Source organism: Typopeltis vanoorti, chromosome 21, assembly GCF_054136105.1.
Source record: "Typopeltis vanoorti isolate ZY-2024b chromosome 21, IOZ_Tvanoo_1.0, whole genome shotgun sequence".
Lineage (NCBI taxonomy): Eukaryota > Metazoa > Arthropoda > Arachnida > Uropygi > Thelyphonidae > Typopeltis > Typopeltis vanoorti.
In genome coordinates, this window is record NC_143569.1 from 55073959 (window position 1) to 55094026 (window position 20068).

The 20068-nt window shown below is 35.7% G+C and overlaps 1 protein-coding gene across 2 annotated transcripts in view; it reads right to left on the minus strand.

The window, feature by feature from the left end:
* not (ubiquitin carboxyl-terminal hydrolase nonstop) overlaps nucleotides 1-20068 on the minus strand; it is a 231675-nt gene that overhangs the window by 34292 nt on the left and 177315 nt on the right. For both annotated transcript variants that reach the window (XM_090411716.1, XM_090411717.1), the window contains 2 exons: nucleotides 11822-11885; nucleotides 2957-3083 (listed from right to left, as the gene is read on the minus strand). In XM_090411716.1, the coding sequence (XP_090267842.1) occupies nucleotides 2957-3083; nucleotides 11822-11885 (191 nt within the window). The remainder of the gene's footprint in view (nucleotides 1-2956; nucleotides 3084-11821; nucleotides 11886-20068) is intronic.

Genomic DNA, 20068 nt, shown 5'->3' on the forward strand with positions numbered 1-20068 from the left:
AGAGAAAAGCTCTTCATCAACTGCGGAAAAATAAAGATATCATCATTTTGCCAGCTGACAAAAGGAATGCCACTGTCATCCTAAATAGAACCGATTATCGCCTCAAGATCTATGAATTATTTGATTGTAATACTTACTCTGAACTTCAAAGAGACCCCATGAGAGAACTACATAACCAGACAAATAATCTTCTCAAATCCGCCTCAGAATTATCTAGGAATATCCTAGATAATTGCTCCGCTCTCTTCATCCACTTATTCCCCATTTATATGGTCTTTTGAAGATCCACAAAGAAAACACTCCTCTCAGACCAATAGTTGAAGGCATTTACTCCCCTATATACCTACATACAATCTCTCGCTTCCTCCTTGAAACATCTACAGAATGTACAGCATAGCCGAGGGCAATGGTAGAGAGGTGCAAAGACTGTACCATGAGCGATATCCTATGCGGCGTGTACCTGATCATAAAATGTTTACACGACTGCACCATCAGTTGTGTGAGGCAGGCACCTTCCATGTCAGTTGACATGATGCTGGATGAGCACGGACAGTCAGAATGACAGCTATGAGCGAGGACATCTTGTGTATACAAGATGTCCTCGTTGTGACAGATAACCCAGGTACAAGCACGCGATTCCCCCCCCCCCTGGAGTCTGGGTGTGTGCATCAGAAGAGTCTGGCGAGTACTGCATGAAGAAGAGCTACACCCCTATCACTTGCAGTGATTGCAGGCATTGACAGCTGTTGATTATCCCCTATGCATGGATTTCGCCCAGTGGTCCTGCAGCAAAGTGTCGTACAGCCCGATTTCCTCGCTCATGTGCTCTTTACGGATGAATCAACTTTCGCACATCAAGGCGTAGTCAATGTCCATAATGCGCATTAGTGGGCGGCCTAGAACCCCAATGGTACACGTTCACAGTCGAACCAGCAATGGTCGCCATCAATGTCTGGGCGTGCATGACTACTTAATTGGACCCTACCTACTGCCGGACCACCTCGATGGGCGAACGTACCGTATTTTTCTGCAATAGGTTTTGCCGGAATTGTTTCAGGATGTTCAGGTCACCATCCGCTCCCGTATTTGGTTCCAGCATGATAGGGCACCCACCCATTTCAGCATGAACGTGCGTCAGCATCTTAATGCCACATCTGGGAACCAATGGATTGGGCACGGTGGTCCCATCCCGTGGCCACCCGATCTTTCTTGTCTCAATTTCTTTCTGTGGGGAACATTTGAAGAGTGTCGTGTCCGAGACGCCTGTGCAGTCTGCGGAGGATCTGGTAGCCTGACTGTCCGTTGCAGCCTGCGATGTGCACGACAAGCCCGGTGTTTAAGAGCAGGTATGCCAATCACTACTCTGCCATTGTGCTGCCTGTATCAATGTTGGTGGGCGGACGTTTGAGCATTTGTTGTAATGATCTCCAATAAATGTCACTCTGGAAACCTGTGTCTGTCCGTCCTTCATTTCCGACTCCTCACTGCATTTGCAGCCCGCATATTCTATGACAAATATTGATGGTTTCGGTGTGTACTACCATCCCCTCACATTTGGACCATGAATTCAGGGACACCCTGTGTATATATATATATATATATATATGACTATTAATATCTAAAGTATGTCCTCTGATCTTAATATTTATATTGGGTGTTTTCCCTTTTTCTCTTGTTACCAGCATGGTTTTATTTTTCTTGCAGTCAAGTCCATATTTTTCACTTAGTATCAGTGTCTCTTCTAGTAGGTTTGAAGATCTTTTTGTTTTCAGCCAGCAGTACCGCATGACACACACACATTTGACTATCAAATATGTTGAATCCATAATATTCTCCATTTTAATATCTTAATAATGCCAAATTGAAGCTTTTCAGCTCATATTTTAGTAATATATATCAAATACATTATCTGGGACAGAGTAGCTTCATTGTACTATCAATTTCTTATGATGACATTATCAAAAGTGTCAAAACAAGATAAGATAACTTATTTTGCAAATCTTTATTTGTATTTTTCAATAAATTAAACCAAAACTTAATTCCAGGCCGACTGAACATTTGGCAACACTCAGGAAATAATTGTGAGATATCAGATATCATTTCAACACTATGTAACACTTCATAGGATTCTGGTATTACATTAAAATAGAATGGCAGATGGCGAATTCCGTGAGAATGGAAAATTTTATACCAAACTTGAGAAATCACCAATAAAATGTTATGGGTAAAAACAACAAAAGCAAGGATGTCACACTTCAGACTATGCAACTATTTTTAAATAATGTAAACATTTATAAACAGATGCAACACTTAATGAAGAATACAGACTTTGAGGATGACATTAAAAGATGACACTCTATACCTGAAAACAAGATAAAAATTACAAAACTTGAGTCTTGAGTGGCTATGTTTGAGAACAGGCAAGAATATACATTAGTTATCATCACTCTCAAAATGTTTGACATGGGAATTGCGAGGCTATGCTTCAATGAAGATTTGAATGTATATTGTCTGCACATTTGGTACTAGTTATTTCTTGTGCTATCATCCTTGGTCAAACATGCTTTTAATATTTGCAGCACCCTCATCCTAAATTACTAGACCTTAATCTAAGGCCAAACAATTTGTATCACTGACAGAATCAAGTTACTGTGATGGATGCCATTTGAGAAATTATTATTTGTAATTTTCAAACTGTGTTAGAAAAAAATATATTAGAGAGAGCCAAAGAGAAGCATTTCAAAACTAATCCTCTTGTCATAGATAAAGTATGATTTGAATAGTCAAAAAAAAGCAATTGTTCTAAGAAATTTTTGACAGGCTGCCATCAGATATTGCAAGATCCTCACAGTTTAAAAAAATCAGATGATACTGCAACAACAAATCATGTGGGGAAAAAATATACATACCTTAAAAAAAAACTAAAAAACAATTGCTGAATCAATAAAAGAAATACCTTCAAATGGAAGCTAGCTACAACAGGAAGTTTTTTCATAGTTAGCTGCTTAGTGGATTCCTGATAACTTTGACAACTACTGCACTTTATCTTTGCTGAACTTCCCAAATGTTCTGGGCGGGTGAACCTAAAAAACAAATATACAACAAAGTAGCTGAAAAATTACCAGCCATATTACAGCAAAATACATATCTGAACTTTAACAGATAAAAAATGCAAACTTTGAACTACATGAATTATGTGAACATTTTCCACAAATGTTATCAGTTATATTTGCATCTAAAAAATGCTATGTATACAAAATCCAAAAATAAATAAATAAAAAATTGCTTGTCACTATTTTAGTGTAGAATTTAAATATGAAACGTTTAAAATTAATATTTTTTTTCCTCTTGAGAGATGACTAGAGATGATAGAGAGAAAAATTTAACTATGAATTTTTTCAGGAGAAATTTCAATAATTTCAACTGGAGGGGCATACAAGATGTGTGTGTGTGTGCACACTGCTTGGAAAGAAGTCAACAGACACCCCCCCCACACACACACACACTGGGTAAGGTGAATCGTGTCATGTAAACAAGTCATGTGTTTGTAGTTGGTATAAACTGGAGGAATATGATGCTCCCAAGTCAGTGCAACTGTGTCCGGGTGAAATGGCTGCTAGAAGAGAACTGAGTGAGTTGAATTTGAAAGAGGCATTGTGACAGGATGCCACATTGCAGGCCTATCTGTTCAACCAATTGTTGATAAATTGGGCCATCCTAGGTCAACAATCAGTGTGATACCATACTGAGATAGAAGTGCAGGGAGTCAACTGCATTTGCTACCCACAAGTGATGACACACACTGAACACGACCATAGGGTGCTATGAAGGAAAATAGGTTAAAAAAAACTACCATTCATCAGCCAACACATTGAATGCAGAGTTCCAGACATTGACTGGAACATGAATCTCCACATTAAAATAGAAAAAATTCAAACACAAAAAATTCCAAACCGAAGCTTCAACATGATTTTTGCATGGTAGAACCAGTATGTAAGCAGCCCTATATTACCTGAACTAGGTGGAAATGTAGGTGGCAATGTGATAGTATGGTCCTGTTTCTCCTGGTTTGGCCTCTGACCTCTGTTTGTGGTTTCATGAACATTGAACTCCAAGAGATATATGAACATTCTGGACAATGCAATGCTTCCTACTTTCTGGCATTGCTACAGAACTGACCATTATCCTTTCAGCAAGACAATGCACCATGTCATAAGGCTGCTGCTGTAACTGCACAGTTTGTGGACATGAACATATCCACACTTGACTGGTCTCCACAGAACCCTGATCTCAACTCTATTGAACATCTGTGAGATGAACTGAAGCATCAGGTGAGGTCAAGGAATGTCGGCCCCAAAACAGTACAGGATCTCATTACATGCCGACATGAAAAATGGTCCAAAATTCTCAACGATCACTGTCATGCTTGTGGAAAAGTGTGCTCCATAGGATTATTATTAATCATCAACAGACCTCCATGGAGTCAAGAGACTCATCATGGGAGATCCCACTATCACATGTACAACTCATCGTGGGAGATCCCACTGTCACATGCACAACTCATCATACCTCAGCAAATGCATTCACTGTCCCTGCAACCAAACTCTCAGACAATGCATTCCAATCACCCGCCACTCTCCATGCAAAAAATTTCTACTACTTACTCCCTTGCTCACACCCATCTTATACCAGGGATGGCCTTTCATTCAAACTTTGGTTTGCATCATCATCATCAAATTCCTGCCATGTACCCTCAAGGGGTGTACAGGATATGACAGTACTACATGAAAAAATTACATCATTACTAACTTCCTATCTACAATTTTCCTCCAAATCAGTCTGTTACTTGTCAAGACTCCAACATTATCAGATCTTATATTTCTATCGTCTAAGGCACTTTGTACTGTATCAATCCACCTATATTTTGGTCTTCCTCTGGGTCATTTTCCTGCCAACCTGGCAGAGAACACTTGTTTTGCTAATCTTTCCTCTCCCATTCTATTTAAGTGACCATACCACCTGAGATTAGCTCTACTAACGCATTCCTGGATGCTGACAATGTCAAGTTCTTTCCTAATATCCTCATTTTTAATATGATATTGCCATTGATGCCATCTGTTCACGCCTCTAATCTTTCTCAGGACTCTCATATCTGCAGTTTCTAGTCTTTGGTCAAGTGTTTTACTTCTGACCCAGCTCTCAGATCCATAAGTTAAAACTGGTTTGAACACTGTCTTGTATACAGCTAATTTAGTGTTCTGACTAATTTCTCTCTTATTCCATATGAATTTATTCAATTGACTTCCCACCATACCAGCTTTGCTGATTCTGTTGTCTATTTCTATATTTAATTTACCATCTTCAGTAAAAATTGTGCCTAAGTAGCTGAAATGTTTTACTTGTTCCACAGGTTCTCCATTCACAACACAGTTGACATTTTCAATGATTCTGCCTATTTTCATTGTCTTTGTCTTTTTATTGCTGACCTTCATACCATATCTATTACAACAACTATTTTAGTCAGAGAATCTTGCAGACTTGTAGCGGATTTATTTACAAGTATAACATCATCCGCATAAAGCAAAGAGCTGACATTAACATCTCCAATTTTGATATCAGGTTTAATACCACTTTCCTTCATAATGTGATCCATATAGATAATGAATAACAGAGGGGATAATGTACATCCTTGTCTCACACCAGATTTAACATTAAACCATCTTCCTGTACTTCCTTCAATTCTAACTGCTGACTTACAACTCAAATAAAGACTAATTTTGGTTTGCTTACACTACAATAAAATATGGACAAAAACAAGAAACCAATTATCATATACAAGGAAAGGTCTGGAAGTTCATATAAAGGCCCAGAACAAAAATGATATTAAAGCAACTGATATAATCACAAGAAAGAGCATACAATGATATAAAAACATAACTCTTTCTTGTAAGGTTACATGGTGATCAGCATTTATATTTATGAATTTAGGGACACAAAACGCACGTGTTGAAATGATTATTTTACTAATTATTAATAAAATAACACTTGACGTTTCGACCCCTGTATTGAGGTCATCATCAGAAGGATACATGTGTATAGGGAACCAAGCTACATGCTCTTACACTCTATACTGGTAAATTATATCTATGCTGTTGATTAATCTTTTTCTTAGCCTGACCTCTAGCAATAATTAAATAAAATAAAATAAAATAAAATTGAATAAATAAATAAAATAAATAATAAATAGATTAAAAAATTAATAATTAATAAATAAAATAGATAAAAATCTACAATAAACTCTGCTAAAGTCCTCATGTACTAAGATTCTTCTGGATTTGTACGGTTCAGATGGCTATACTATGATATTCTTCAGGAATTGTACAGTTCAAGTTGCTATTGAATGCTAAGGGAAAAAAACACTTCACCAAGTCTTCTTGTAGTTGGATTTTTCTTCGGCTTGTTCTGGTTGCTATAAAGGTTGCAAGTGGGTCCTCCACATTCTTGGAATGGTTAGGCCATCGTTTTTGTTCAGATTTGGGTTATGTTTGAGCATTTCACATGCTTCTTTAAATTTCCTCTTGAACCAAGCTTTGGTGTGGTGTAGGGACTTGGTATTTTTCCAATCAATTCTGTGTTTGGAGTGCGTGGTCAGAAAGGCTGGTTTTTCCAAAATGGAGGTATTTAATGTGTCATTTGTATTCGTCCTTCCTAATTGGGATGGTTCGCCTTGTTTCCCCTATGTATGGTGGGTTACATGTGCATTGTATTTTGTATACCCCTGGGTGAGCTAGGTGTGGAAGAGGATCTCTGGAAGAACTGAGTAGGTGTCTTAATTTTGTAGGGGGTTTAAAGGTGGTTTTGAGGTTGTATTTGTGTAGTGTTCTGTCTATTTTTTCAGAAATGCCTCTAACATAAGGTTAAGGTATGGCAACATGCATTCTTGAAATCTTTTTTGTTTTTACTAGTATCTCCGTGGAGGATCTTGTGAATAGTTTTTTTACTGTATCCATTTTTTATAAATGTGTAGTTGATTATCTTGTATTCCTGGTTTAGAGCTTGTTCATTTGAACAAATAGTTTGAGCTCTGTGTTGAAGGGTGCTTATGACACGTAGATTTAATTTACCGGTATAGAGTGCAAGAGCATGTAGCTTGGTTCCCTATACACATATCCTTCTGATGATGACCTCAATACAGGGGTCGAAACGTCGAGTGTTATTTTATTCATAATTAGTAAAATAATCATTTCAACACGTGTGTTTTGTGTCCTTAAATTCATAAATATGAATATAAGAACATACGTTACCTTCATAACTCTGCTACTGGTGTGTTCTTTTGTGTGGTTATATCGGCTGCTTTGAAATCATTTTTGTCGAGGTGTTTAGCAGAACTTTCCAGACCTCCACCCCCCCCCCCCTCTCATAATATCAAGCCTCAGGGAAAAACTTCAGGACTTTATTCTTTTTTTTTTTAAATCTAGTCCCTACTTACCGCATCATCCTTATACATTCAGGGTAAATCAAAAAAAAAAAAAAAAAAATCAACATTAGCCATCAGATCAGAAGTCTTCAGTTCTCTGCATCCCTTACAGGATATGTGAAGATTTCTTCCTCCTCTTCCTGGTCATCTAGCTTCAATTTTTTAATATGACAGCTTTCCAGACATAGCACAAGAAAAGAGTGGCCATGTAAGAAACAGAAGCTTATTAAATTCTATACAGCTGTAATGAGAAGTAAATTAATGAAAAATATTATGTGAAGCCTGTCAAAACAGAAAAATCTATCAAGACAGAAGACATGCCATCCAAGGAGACAAGCTAAACTTTAAATCCTGATGATTTCTTCACAGTGTAAATTGAATACATGACCTTCTCTAAATAAGTGAAACTTCAAAGGTCATGAAGACCTTGCTATCATCTAAAATTAAGAGGAACTGGAATATGAATAAGATGTTGCAAAATTCTGCATTTCCATCTCACTACTTCTAATAAACAACAAAACTAATAAAGTTCTGAATCCCTCAGTTTACAGGATGGATATGGTGGTTTAGTGGAAAAATCTGAAGGAACCTGCTAGATTAGGGAATCTCCATAGATGAAAAGATACTGTAAATGATGTTTTGTTATTAACTAATTCAGAAAAGAACCATTTTTATTTACAATGGGAAAATATTAAGGATTGTACTCATAAAACACAATTTAAAATTATTATTATTACTTGCTACCTCCATAAAGTTATACAACTCACTGCAGTCTACTTTATCTAATTTGGGTGTGGGCATCAAGAATCGAATCTCCCAAAGGAGAAGAAAACTGACTGCCTCCATATCCGACTAGCTAACTGCCTTTGGCACAAGATTCAAACTGATGTCTTCTTTCCAACCAAAAGGAGTTGCAAGTTGTACCATTTAGTGGTCTCCTGACTGCATTTGCCAGCCTGTTAACCGAGTGGTTAGCATATCCGCTCTCCAGCCAAAAGGCTGCGGGTTTGAATCTCGCCATGGGCATGAATGTTTGTGAAAATACTAGTGGTGGTGGTTGGCAGTAGATGCAGTTGGTGTAGATGATGAAGGTAGTTGCCGTTGGTGGAGACGGGAGTTGTGGAGTAGGTGCCCTTCCTCGATGAGTCTTTGGACTTCCTGAAGGTGTTACGTAGTAATAATAATAATAATAATAATTTAGGAAGGATTAAACTAATGAAGCTAATGAAAATGGAAGCACTAAACATAAATGGTGGAGCATTTTGATTTACATATCAATAGGTTAGTGGTGCAGAATGCATCAATTTAAAATGTGTCAATGTATCACTTTACTTTGGATGAAGGAAAATAAGTACATGGAGAATAAATATACTCTTTGTACTTATAACTGAATATACCAAATAATTATAATCAAACTGTATGTACTAAAAACTGTTTATTCCTAAATCATTCTTATTTCAAAATTGGATTATTTACTAATATTCTAAACTTTGATCTCAGAAAGTGGTACTGCCTTAGGCTAGTTTTCAGAATTTGTAGAATGTTAAATTTTACAATTAAAAAAATAAATAAAAAATTAAAGGAACATAATGATTCATTCATTCAATTCCTGACAGATAACTTCAAGGGATGTACAGGATACTATCAAAGTACTACTGAGATCCCTCAATTTTCCAATTTTCAAATAAATGAACCTTCAATTAACCAAGCACTGAATGGATTGGTGTATAGATCAACTTTAGGTACATCACCATATAAATATACCTTCAGTTAACCAACTCCTCAATTACCTGACTAGCAAATCAGTTTCCATTGCAGCAAGATAATTGAGAGATTAATGAATATAATTAAGTATATATGATTACTAGTTTTCTATCAACAATTGTCGTCTCAATTAATAAATTATATGTCACTGATTACAGTTCCTTGATGAGCAATGTACAAGGAAGCCTATACATTTCCTGTTAATCCTTGATTTGTAACCTAGATTTGTTTTCTTTTGTAGAATGAAAAGATTCAAAACATATAGCAATGGAAAATTTACTACAGTAAAACTGATGCAATTCTCGGTACACAATAAATAACGGAAAATAACATGAGTTTTTTCCGTTATTTATTGTGTACTGATATGTCTACTCATGGTTTACCTCTTTTAAAACTTGATGCAATTCTCTTTTTGTCACACTCCAAATTTTGGGCTCTTTCTTTCAGCGGTACAGCAGGAGAGAGAGAGAGATTGCGGTGTGTGAGGTGTTCCTAGGAGCTTTTGCACTGAAGGCACTTCTACTATGCAGCTGTCTTTAAATGCATTAAAAACCAACTATGAGACAAACAAGCAACTTACAATCCAATGATGGCAAGACTGTTAACTGGTGTATTTATAATCATCAGATTATAAGTCAACCAAATAGCATTAGTCTTAACTTCAAGGGCAGATAGCTTTGTTGCTATTACCTTCAATAACATAAGAAACTGATGACAAGCTTTTTGTTTTGTTTTAAATAAGTATTTAAACAAAGCAATTTCTACTAATGATGTATTTTTAAGTGTTTGTATCATGTTAGAGTGCTGATGCACACTGATACATCAGTGTGCATCATCTTTCCATTCCTAAATTCATGAGTGCTTAAAAAACACGAAACTAAAAATATTTCCCATATCATTTGGATAAAAACTGCAATAAACATTTTCTGTCTTATAGATATAATTGTATTTAGTCATATACACCTGGAAATAAAAATGTAGTAATACACTGATATCCAAAACCTAAGGATGAACACTATTTCTAAAGTTACAACTGCAAATTCAGATGAATAAGTTTGTGGCAATTTGTATAACTGACAATTTCCGGTAGAAAGTGAGTACACATTGAAATTTTCAAATCGCACACAAAGGGGTCATGTGGTAGCACTCAACAGGATAAAAGGCAAATTCTGCACAAAGCGAGTTTGGTTTAAGAAAGCTCTTTTTATGAAGGAATCAAGTTGCAAACTTGGATATCTTGTGATGTCTCAAAGACATCATCTAGATGATTTCATGTGCAGGGAAGAATTACTGGAAAGTTTGAAGAAAGCCACAGAATTACTGATATTTCCAGAGTTTGGAATCTCACATAGTGTTGTATCAAAGCTCTGGACAATGTTTCAAATCAATGGAACGTGTTCCAGACATTTGCTAAGAGGTTGTCCTCACTCTACCCCAGAAAAGCATGAAGACAGATTTTTGTTATAACAATATAACAAATATAACAGCAAAACGTAATTGATGCACCATGGCAGGTCAGCTTGCAAGTTGGCTCCATTCAAGCACAAGTATGCAGATGCCGACAAACTGTGGCAAGATGTCTGCAATAAGTAGGTTTATATACTTGAAGGCCTGTATTCAGTGTCCCTTTATCCACAGCTCATCATAGACCATGTTTTCAGTGATGCTGAATCCATACAAACTGGACAAGACACCAATGGGCTAATGTATACTCCAATTCTAGATGACATTTGATCTGCTGTGAGAGTCGTACTGCTTACCATTGCAAGAATGTTCTTGAAAGGGATAGATATGCCGGTGCTTGGAATCATGGTGAAGGGAGGCATTATGCTTAATGGACACACCAAGCTACAAATGTTGGAAAAAGGAACTATGACTGGTGAATGCAACAAAGTTCTTCAACATCATATTTGATTGTTCCGTGGTGCTGTAGGTGAAGAATTCATTTTTATGGATGACAATGCCACACCATACATGAGCAGTGAGATGCTTCTGGAGAATATTAATCGAATTATCTGGAGGATATTAAGAATCGAGCAGCCAGCATGCTCTCCAGATCTCAACCCCGTAGAACATGTTTGAAATGCAACAGGAAGACACGTTGATGCTCGAAATTCCCCTCCAGAAAACAAACAGGGCCTCATCCTTGCTTTGAAGGAGAAGGAGGAGCGAGCCACTTTGCTTCAAGAACTCCTGAATCACTTGGTGCTAAGCATGGTATGACGTGAGAGCTGTATTGCAGTTCAGGGTGGACATATTCTATACTAAAATGTTTCTCTGCATAGTTTTCTGTAAGCAGTACATTAATTCCTTAATTACATTCTTAGAAAATTTGCAACTTTTGCCAAAAACGTATTGCAATTTAATTTGGGTATAAAAGTTATAACACATTTTTTGTGTAATATAATTTATTAGTATGCTAGCAATAAATTTATGTCAGCATTTGGCTATAGTGATGAAAATTTTTTCAAATACAGGTAAAAATGCAGTTCACCCTTAGCCTTAAGACACCAGTACATAATGAAAACTACATTATATATATATATATATATATATATATACACATACACACACACACACCTTTCTAAACAATCCAGTAACGAAGTTGGTTCTAAGTTCTCTTCCTCTCCATTACTTCCTAATGCTAGAAAATATTATAAGCAAAAACATTAAGAACAATTGTTTAAAAAAGCACTTTCATTAAATTTTCAAATAAAAATCTACAAGTAACATTTCCAATTTCCATAAACTGAAATACATGAATAAGTATATTACTTAAAGCACTATAATTAGGAGTTCAGTGGGATTGGTTGTTTATATTATACCACGGCACAAGTTTAGAAGCAAGCATACTATTTGTAAAATACATGTATTGAAAAGTTCAAGTTTCCATGCTTGATATATCCATGTGTTCGTGTCTGCTGAGTACTATGTACAACAATTTTTTTTTTTTTTTTTTTTTTTTTGTAAAGCAAAAATTACTTTATTTAATAAGTAGTTTTGTACAAAATTTGAATGTACTTTAGATTTAAAAATAAGACCAAAAAAAAAAAAGTATTCAGAGAGAAAGATTTCTGAATTAACAACTGTCATTATTCAAATTAAACTTGAAAAAGATGTTGAATATCATAGCGAGATGTCAGATGTATCGCTCATTGTTGCAATGTGCTATATGACTTCTCTTATAGCCTAATTCATTGATGGTCTTTTATAATGTAAAGTCATGAAGTTTGGGATACATCGATAGGAAGCTGCATACTCAATTGGAGGAGCTGTGCTGTAGGGGAGATAAGAGATCTGGGGGGGTGATGATCGATAGAAAACTGAAATTCAGGGGGCATATTGCAGAGGTGATGAAGGTAACCCAGAGGATTTCTGCAATACTGAGAAGGAAGCTGCCCTGCAGAGAGAGAGAGAAGAGTTATCATTCCGTTGTATAAGACGTTGTATATTATTTTACAGATCATTGGACGGATAATACTGGCATAAAAAATAATTACACCAGAAACTTACAAAATACCTTAAATGATAAAATAACAATGAAAGAATTAAAGGACAACCTAAATAAAATAAAAAATGGCAAATCAGCAGGAGAAGATGGGATAAACTCCGAACTGTATAAATTTGCTGGAAAAAAATTTCATCAAAGATTACTAAAATTTTTAAATAAAAAATATAAAATGGACAAATACCAATAGACTGGAATACAAGCAGAGTAATACCTATATTTAAAAATGGGGATAAAACAAAACCTGCTAACTACAGAAGTATTAGTTTATTGAATACATGCTACAAAATATATAGCATAATACTTAATGAAAAACTAAAAATATACAGTGAAAAAATATTATTAGAATTACAGGCATAGACTTCTGTGGCTAATTGGTTCAAAAGATATATTTCGGTGATTAGACCACATTTTTTATTATTCAGAATTAGAATGTCAAAATGGATTTAGAAAAGGATGCTTTACAATGGATGCAGCTTTCTGTTTAAAACTACTTATAGAAAAAAGAAGAGAATTTAATTTAGAAACTCATCTTTTGTTTATAGATTATGAAAAAGCATTTGAAAAAGTAAAAAGATATATACTGTTTGATATATTACAAAGAAAAAATATACCTACAAAAGTTATAACATTTTTTGTGTAATATAATTTTTTAGTATGCTAGCAATAAATTTATGTCAGCATTTGGCTGTAGTCATTTATGTAGTTATGTATATTTTACTAAATGCAATATTGAATATATATAAAGATAATGAAATAAAAATAAATGAAAAGTTGTCTGAAAAACAATCTATAAACCAAGGAGTAAGACAGGGATGCCCTCTGTCTCCAACACTTTTCAATATTTACATTAATGAACTATTAATACAGTGGAATACCTTAAACAATCAAGGTATAGAATTTTCCCAGAATAACAAAATAAATATGCTATTATTTGCAGATAATCAGGTAATAATATCAGATAAGGAAGACAATTTACAAAGAGCAATATATAATTTAAACATTATAGTAGAACAGTTTGGAATGAAAATTTCCATAGATAAAACTAAAACAATGGCATTTTGTGAACAAACGCCAGTTAGAAACAAAATAGTTATTAATAATAAAATAATAGAACAGATAAATACTTTCAGTTATCTTCTTGGATGTGAAATATCATATGAAGGAGAAAAAGACATAAAATTAAAAACATCAAAATTTTTACAGATTATAAGCCTGATAAATAGAACACTCAACCCAAATATAGTATAAAAAGAAACATGCTGGAAAATATACAATACTTTAGCAGTGCCCACATTATTATATGGCAGTGAAATTTGGGCAATAAACAAACAAGATAAACAAAGAATAAAAACAAGTGAAATGAGATTTATGAGAAGAACTGCAAAATACACATTATTAGATCAAAAAAGGAATGAAGACGTTTTAAAAGAACTAAAAACAAATTCAATGGAAGAAAAACTAAACAATTATAAACAAAAATGGATTGAACATGTAAACCGAATGGCCAACACCTGATATCCTAAACAAATACTAAAATATAAGCCAATTGGTAAAAAAGGATATTGGATGGATAATGAGACTGGAACAGACCAATATGGTCTATTCCCGTAATTATTGTTATGATGATGTATAAGACCCTGATCAGACCACACTTAGACTATTGTTCTCAAATTTGTTCCCCAGGATTTGAAGGGGAAAAATTAACTGTGGAAAGGGGTACAGAAGCAGATAACAAAGATGGTTTCAGGACTGAACAATGTTAATTATGAGAATTAGCTGAGGGAGTGTGGATGCAGTTTGGTGGATAGAAGGAGAGGTGATATGATCGAGACTTTTAAAGTGTTGAGAGGTAGTTACAGAGTGGACACTGGTGGAGCAGCAGGAAGGAGTGATGACAAGGGGCCATCCCTGAAAAGTATGAAAGGAAGCTGTGAGCAAGAGGGTGAGGAGTGGTTTCTTTGCATGGAGGGTGGTGGAACCATGGAATGCATTGCCTGATAGAGTGATGAGAGCAAGAACGGTCAATGAGTGGTATGATAGACTTTGTTTCCTAGGAAGGATAGAATTTGAGAAGAATCAACCAAGTTTTGTAAAGATTACAAACACTGAATTTCAATAAAATTCTACCAGAGAGAATTCAGAAAATAGCTTGCATAGACACGAACAAAATTAATCTAATAACTGTGCATTCTGTAAATTGCTCCTACAAAAACATAATTAGAAAAAAAAAATTTTCTTTGGCATATATTACTAATGCTGCAACAATAAGAAATATATTTGCAAACACTTCCACAATCTATCAGTACAAAAACTATTTCAAGCAGCTTCTTCAGATGAATATTGACATTTATCTTAAAACAGCCCATTTAATAAACCTGCTATAGACACAGGCAAAAACCAATTTCTGTCTATGTCCTATAGCAGATATCAGTATAACCAACTTTAGTAGCTGTAGTAGCAATGTGAAAGAAATGAGTGAATGCCAGCAGACAGAGAGAGAGAGATGAGCAGCATGATTGAAGGTGCAGAAGGCAAACATAATGTGCAGATAGATATAACATTAGGAGTCTACTTACTTGGAGGATGGTGATGAGTGGGTGAGTGAATGTAGAGAGAGAGAGAGAGAGAATGTATGGAAAATGAGTTCAGAAGCATGAAAGAAGACATCAGGAAACTGGGGGGGAGACTAGCTGATGTAAGCAAACAAGAGTAAGAAAAAGAAATGTGTCAGGCTTAATTAGAGAGAGAGGGTTATAAGGAATGATGGAAGGAAAGAAAATAGGAGAACCAGGAGAAGAGAGGAAAGGGAGATAGTGAAGCACAAGAGAGAGAGAGAGAGAATGACAGGAAGGGTGGTACGTGAGAGTGCAAGGGAGGGGAGAAAGAGAGGGGGGGGGGATGCAGTGAGCAAAAATAGGTTGGTTGATTCATTAAGAGTTTATTGGTGCAAGAACAACAAAAGTCATACTGTGTGTTGAACCAAAGGTTACAGCAGCTCAAGATAATAATAAACCATAATAAGTTAATCAGTAAATATCAATGTTGTGTACAAAAAGCAAATTTTAAAAAATTAAGTAAAGCAAACTGCTATCTCCATGTAACTAGAATATATAATCAAATGTGCTTGTATAAATTAATTCTTTTTAAAAAGTTAAGAACTTCATGCAATTTGTACAAGTGTCTGATAAGATCTGCTTTACAGTATATGGCTCAGCCAGATTAGTGAAAAATTCATTCCTTTTTTGAGTGAAGTGTTGGCATTCCACCAGAACACGATGAATGGAGAGATGCATTTTGCATTGTTTACACACGAGTCACAGCCCTCAAGCAGAGACTAGCAAGAACAACTTCCTCTCTTTTGTTTTTTCTGTTGACTTGACTGCCAATGCTTAATTTCAGGCTTAATCTTGTGCTTATTTGTCAATGCTTCCTGCCATGATGACAGCCATTGGGTTATTAATTTTGATCTCAAAGTGTCTGTAAATTGTATATATAGGACTGATAAACAGTACCTGGAAATCATATGAGCTGGTCTGATTAGGAGAAATCAGATCAGCTCATTTCTCCTAATCAGATCAGATCTGATTAGGAGAAATGAGACTGCATCTGCAGTCTCATTTCTCCTAATTCCAATATGGCCAGAAATATACAGCATAGCTGAATTTCAAAATTAAGAACCTCCAATTTGCACAACATTTATAGAACCTCGAATGTCTGCACACATATGTATTTATATATTTTTATGTCATGTGTCTTTATTATGCCACACGCTAAATAAATAGAACCTCGAAAAGTTGGATGTGGATTATACAGAAGAGGCAAGATGGCCTATAAAGAGATCAATTAGTCAGTATAAATTATACACTTTTAATAGTGGTTTTCTTTTATATGCACAAGCGCAGGCTGAACTGAATGCAACTTTGTTGTATAACTGCTGCAATCGAGCGGGATTTCATTGGATGTGATAAAGACCGGAAGAAAATCAGTATTCTGATTTGTACACATTAAATAACTGAATATAGACAGATGATGGAATGTCAGATTTCCTTACTTGGCATAGTGAGAAGTTGTATGATGGAGCTGTAACCTGTCATGGAGAAATGCTGTTATGTTCGGTGTAAGTAATGTTGTCAGGATTCATGCCAATAGCTTGCATAACCTCCTTAACATGCACACCAAAAAGACATATGGAAATGTGATGTATGTGATAGTGAGCCTTCCAATGGTGAGAAAAGATACTGGTGCACACAGGAAGCTCTGGAAGAGACTATTTTTAGAGAATAATTATTATTATTCCTCCTCTTGTGCCTTATCCAGGAAACTCACAACCAATTCTGGCAATCCCACTTACCGCTCACAATTGCTAACCACACTTTTACCTAAGTTCCAGGGATGACCTCTTGTCCTACCTCCTATAGCCAAGTGCTGAAATATTTCATTTGTATTAATCATATTAAATTATTTAAGTAACTTAAATGTTTTGTGTGATATCCCCCCCTCCCCTTTTTTGTATATCAGCAATTTTGCAACCCAAAAACTGTCAATCTATCCTCATAAGGAGTATTCCACAGACCACTCTCATCTTAGTCACTCACCTATGGATCCTCTTCGCCACTTCCTCATCTCCAAGAAACCCAGGTGATCAGATCTGGCACAGTAATCCAGATGTGCTTGTATCAAGGCCTTATAAAGAGGAATGATAACTCCCTTAATCTCTGCTTGTTAGTAAGTTCTTCAATAACCAAGTAATCCTATGAGCTGTCCTGGCTACATTAGCAATATGCCCTCTAAACTTCAACTCCATCTACTACTACTACCCCCAAATTCCTGGCTTCATCCATTTCCCAGAGTACAGTTGCCTCAATGTGGTACTCAGCTTATAATCTTTGAATCCCAAAATGTGTAACTTTACACTTTTCCACATTAAAATTACATATATTATCTTTTGCCCATACTATCAGCATCACCTTGCAAGCACTCTACATCACCTTGATTAACTATTACCTTACCAAACTTTTCATTATCAGCAACCATGGTCCAAGCACAGAGCCCTGCATTACACCACTGTTCACCTGCCTTCTCCTGCATTCTGTTCCTCCATATACTACTTTCTGGTATATCAGCCACCCTTTTATCCATATCACCAGTTTCATATCCATTCCCATTCGTTACAGTTTGCCCCATGTGATATCCTATCAAATGCCTCTGCAAAATCCAGCAGTATCATCATGTAACCATTCCCTTTATCCAACTCAGTTGTCACTATTATAAAAAGTTAGTAGATTACTAAGGCATGACTGACCCTTCACAAAGCCATGCTGCCCCCCCCCCTCAGAGTGTCATATTATTATCCACCCATTACTGAATTCCCTTTTTGACCAATTTTCTGAGTGCTTTTATCACCATTAATGGGATAGTGATTGGGCTAAAATTTGTTACCACAAACTTAGACCCTCCTTTATGCAAAGGAATTATTTTGCTCTCCTTCTACTCTCTTGGGGCTCTGCCAGAGCTGAGACTTAAATTACACAATATAACTTAAATATAAAGAGCTAATAAGCTACATTTCGGCGATATAAACAATATTTTAAATTAAGGGGATATAAAATCCACATTGTTTCAAAACTGAATAAGAAACTCAAAGATTTGAATCAGAGAGTTTCATGCCGAATATAGTAAACTATAAAGTATCGGCGACACTAGCGTGAGCTAATGCAATTGACCCTAGTACGTAGTACTATACCGGACAACTCGTTGCAAAGGTGGGGAAAGTTCAGATCGCTATTCTTAGGTATTTTCCATAATGTAAAAACACATTTCCTAGGAAATGTATGCTGTTATTACATTATGGAAGGAGGTCACTACCCAGACAGGTTTCAGCCTTTTTTGAGGCTTCATCAGTGAGTAGCTAGACCATAATACCAAAGTGTATAGCGAAAAGAACTTATATACTCTGCTATACGAGTTTCCAAAGAGGTGCAACCATTAAGTTACTTAAATATAAAGAGCTAATAAGCTTCAATTCGGCGATATAAACAATATTTTAAATTAAGGGGATATAAAATCCACATTGTTTCAAAACCGAATTTTTTATATCGCCGAAATGAAGCTTATTAGCTCTTTATATTTAAGTAACTTAATGGTTGCACCTCTTTGGAAACTCGTATAGCAGAGTATATAAGTTCTTTTCGCTATACACTTTGGTATTATGGTCTAGCTACTCACTGATGAAGCCTCAAAAAAGGCTGAAACCGGTCTGGGTAGTGACCTCCCTCCATAATGTAATAACAGCATACATTTCCCAGGAAATGTGTTTTTACATTATGGAAAATACCTAAGAATAGCGATCTGAACTTTCCCCACCTTTGCGACGAGTTGTCCGGTATAGTACTACGTACTAGGGTCACTTGCATTAGCTCACGCTAGTGTCGCCGATACTTTAAAGTTTACTATATTCGGCATGAAACTCTGATTCAAATCTTTGAGTTTCTTATTCGGTTTTGAAACAATGTGGATTTTATATCCCCTTAATTTAAAATACACAATATAATTAAACTTAATTCAAATTAAAAAAAATTTTAATTAAACTGGCAATGCCTAGTCAAACGCATTGCCAGTTCCCTGCACATTCTCTTAAAACACTAGCCAATATCCCATCCAATCTCACGGCTGTATTTGCATTCAGAGTCTGCAATATCCTAAGTACATTTGGTGTAATATGGATAACTAATGATATCAAATAGGAATTGCAGATGAAAAGGTTATTATGGAAAAATTATAAGGAAAGTGGGGAAAGCAATTGCATGAGGAATATAAGACTCAGTTCAGGAAAGTGACTAGCATGGTAAGGAAGGCAAAACTTGAATATGAGAATCGATTAGCCCTGAGATCAAAAGAAAATCCGAAGGAATCCTTTCATTATGTGGCCAATAGGAGGAGAAATAATTGTTGAAAAATAGCATTGTTAGATGAAAATGGGAGTAGAGTGATTAAAGCAGAAGACAGTGGAGTTATTTAATGATCACTTCATTTAAGTATTTCATCCTGGAAAATGTTTCATTACTAAAGGAATGGGGAGGGTTCAAGACTTAGAAGCCATTACAAAGTGTGTTTCAAATATTCTGGATGCCAATAATGCAATGAGACTGACAGCTCCAGTGACGGCTTTTCAGCAATAGTCTGGCTATGAAAAAGGTGCCAAAGGAACAGAAGAAAGGAAAGACAGTGTTATTGCAAGGGTGGCGATATTCAAAATAGACTATCTTGAATTTCTTTTGTAGTTGTTGAGTTTGGAGAAATTAGTTAGTAGATGCTGG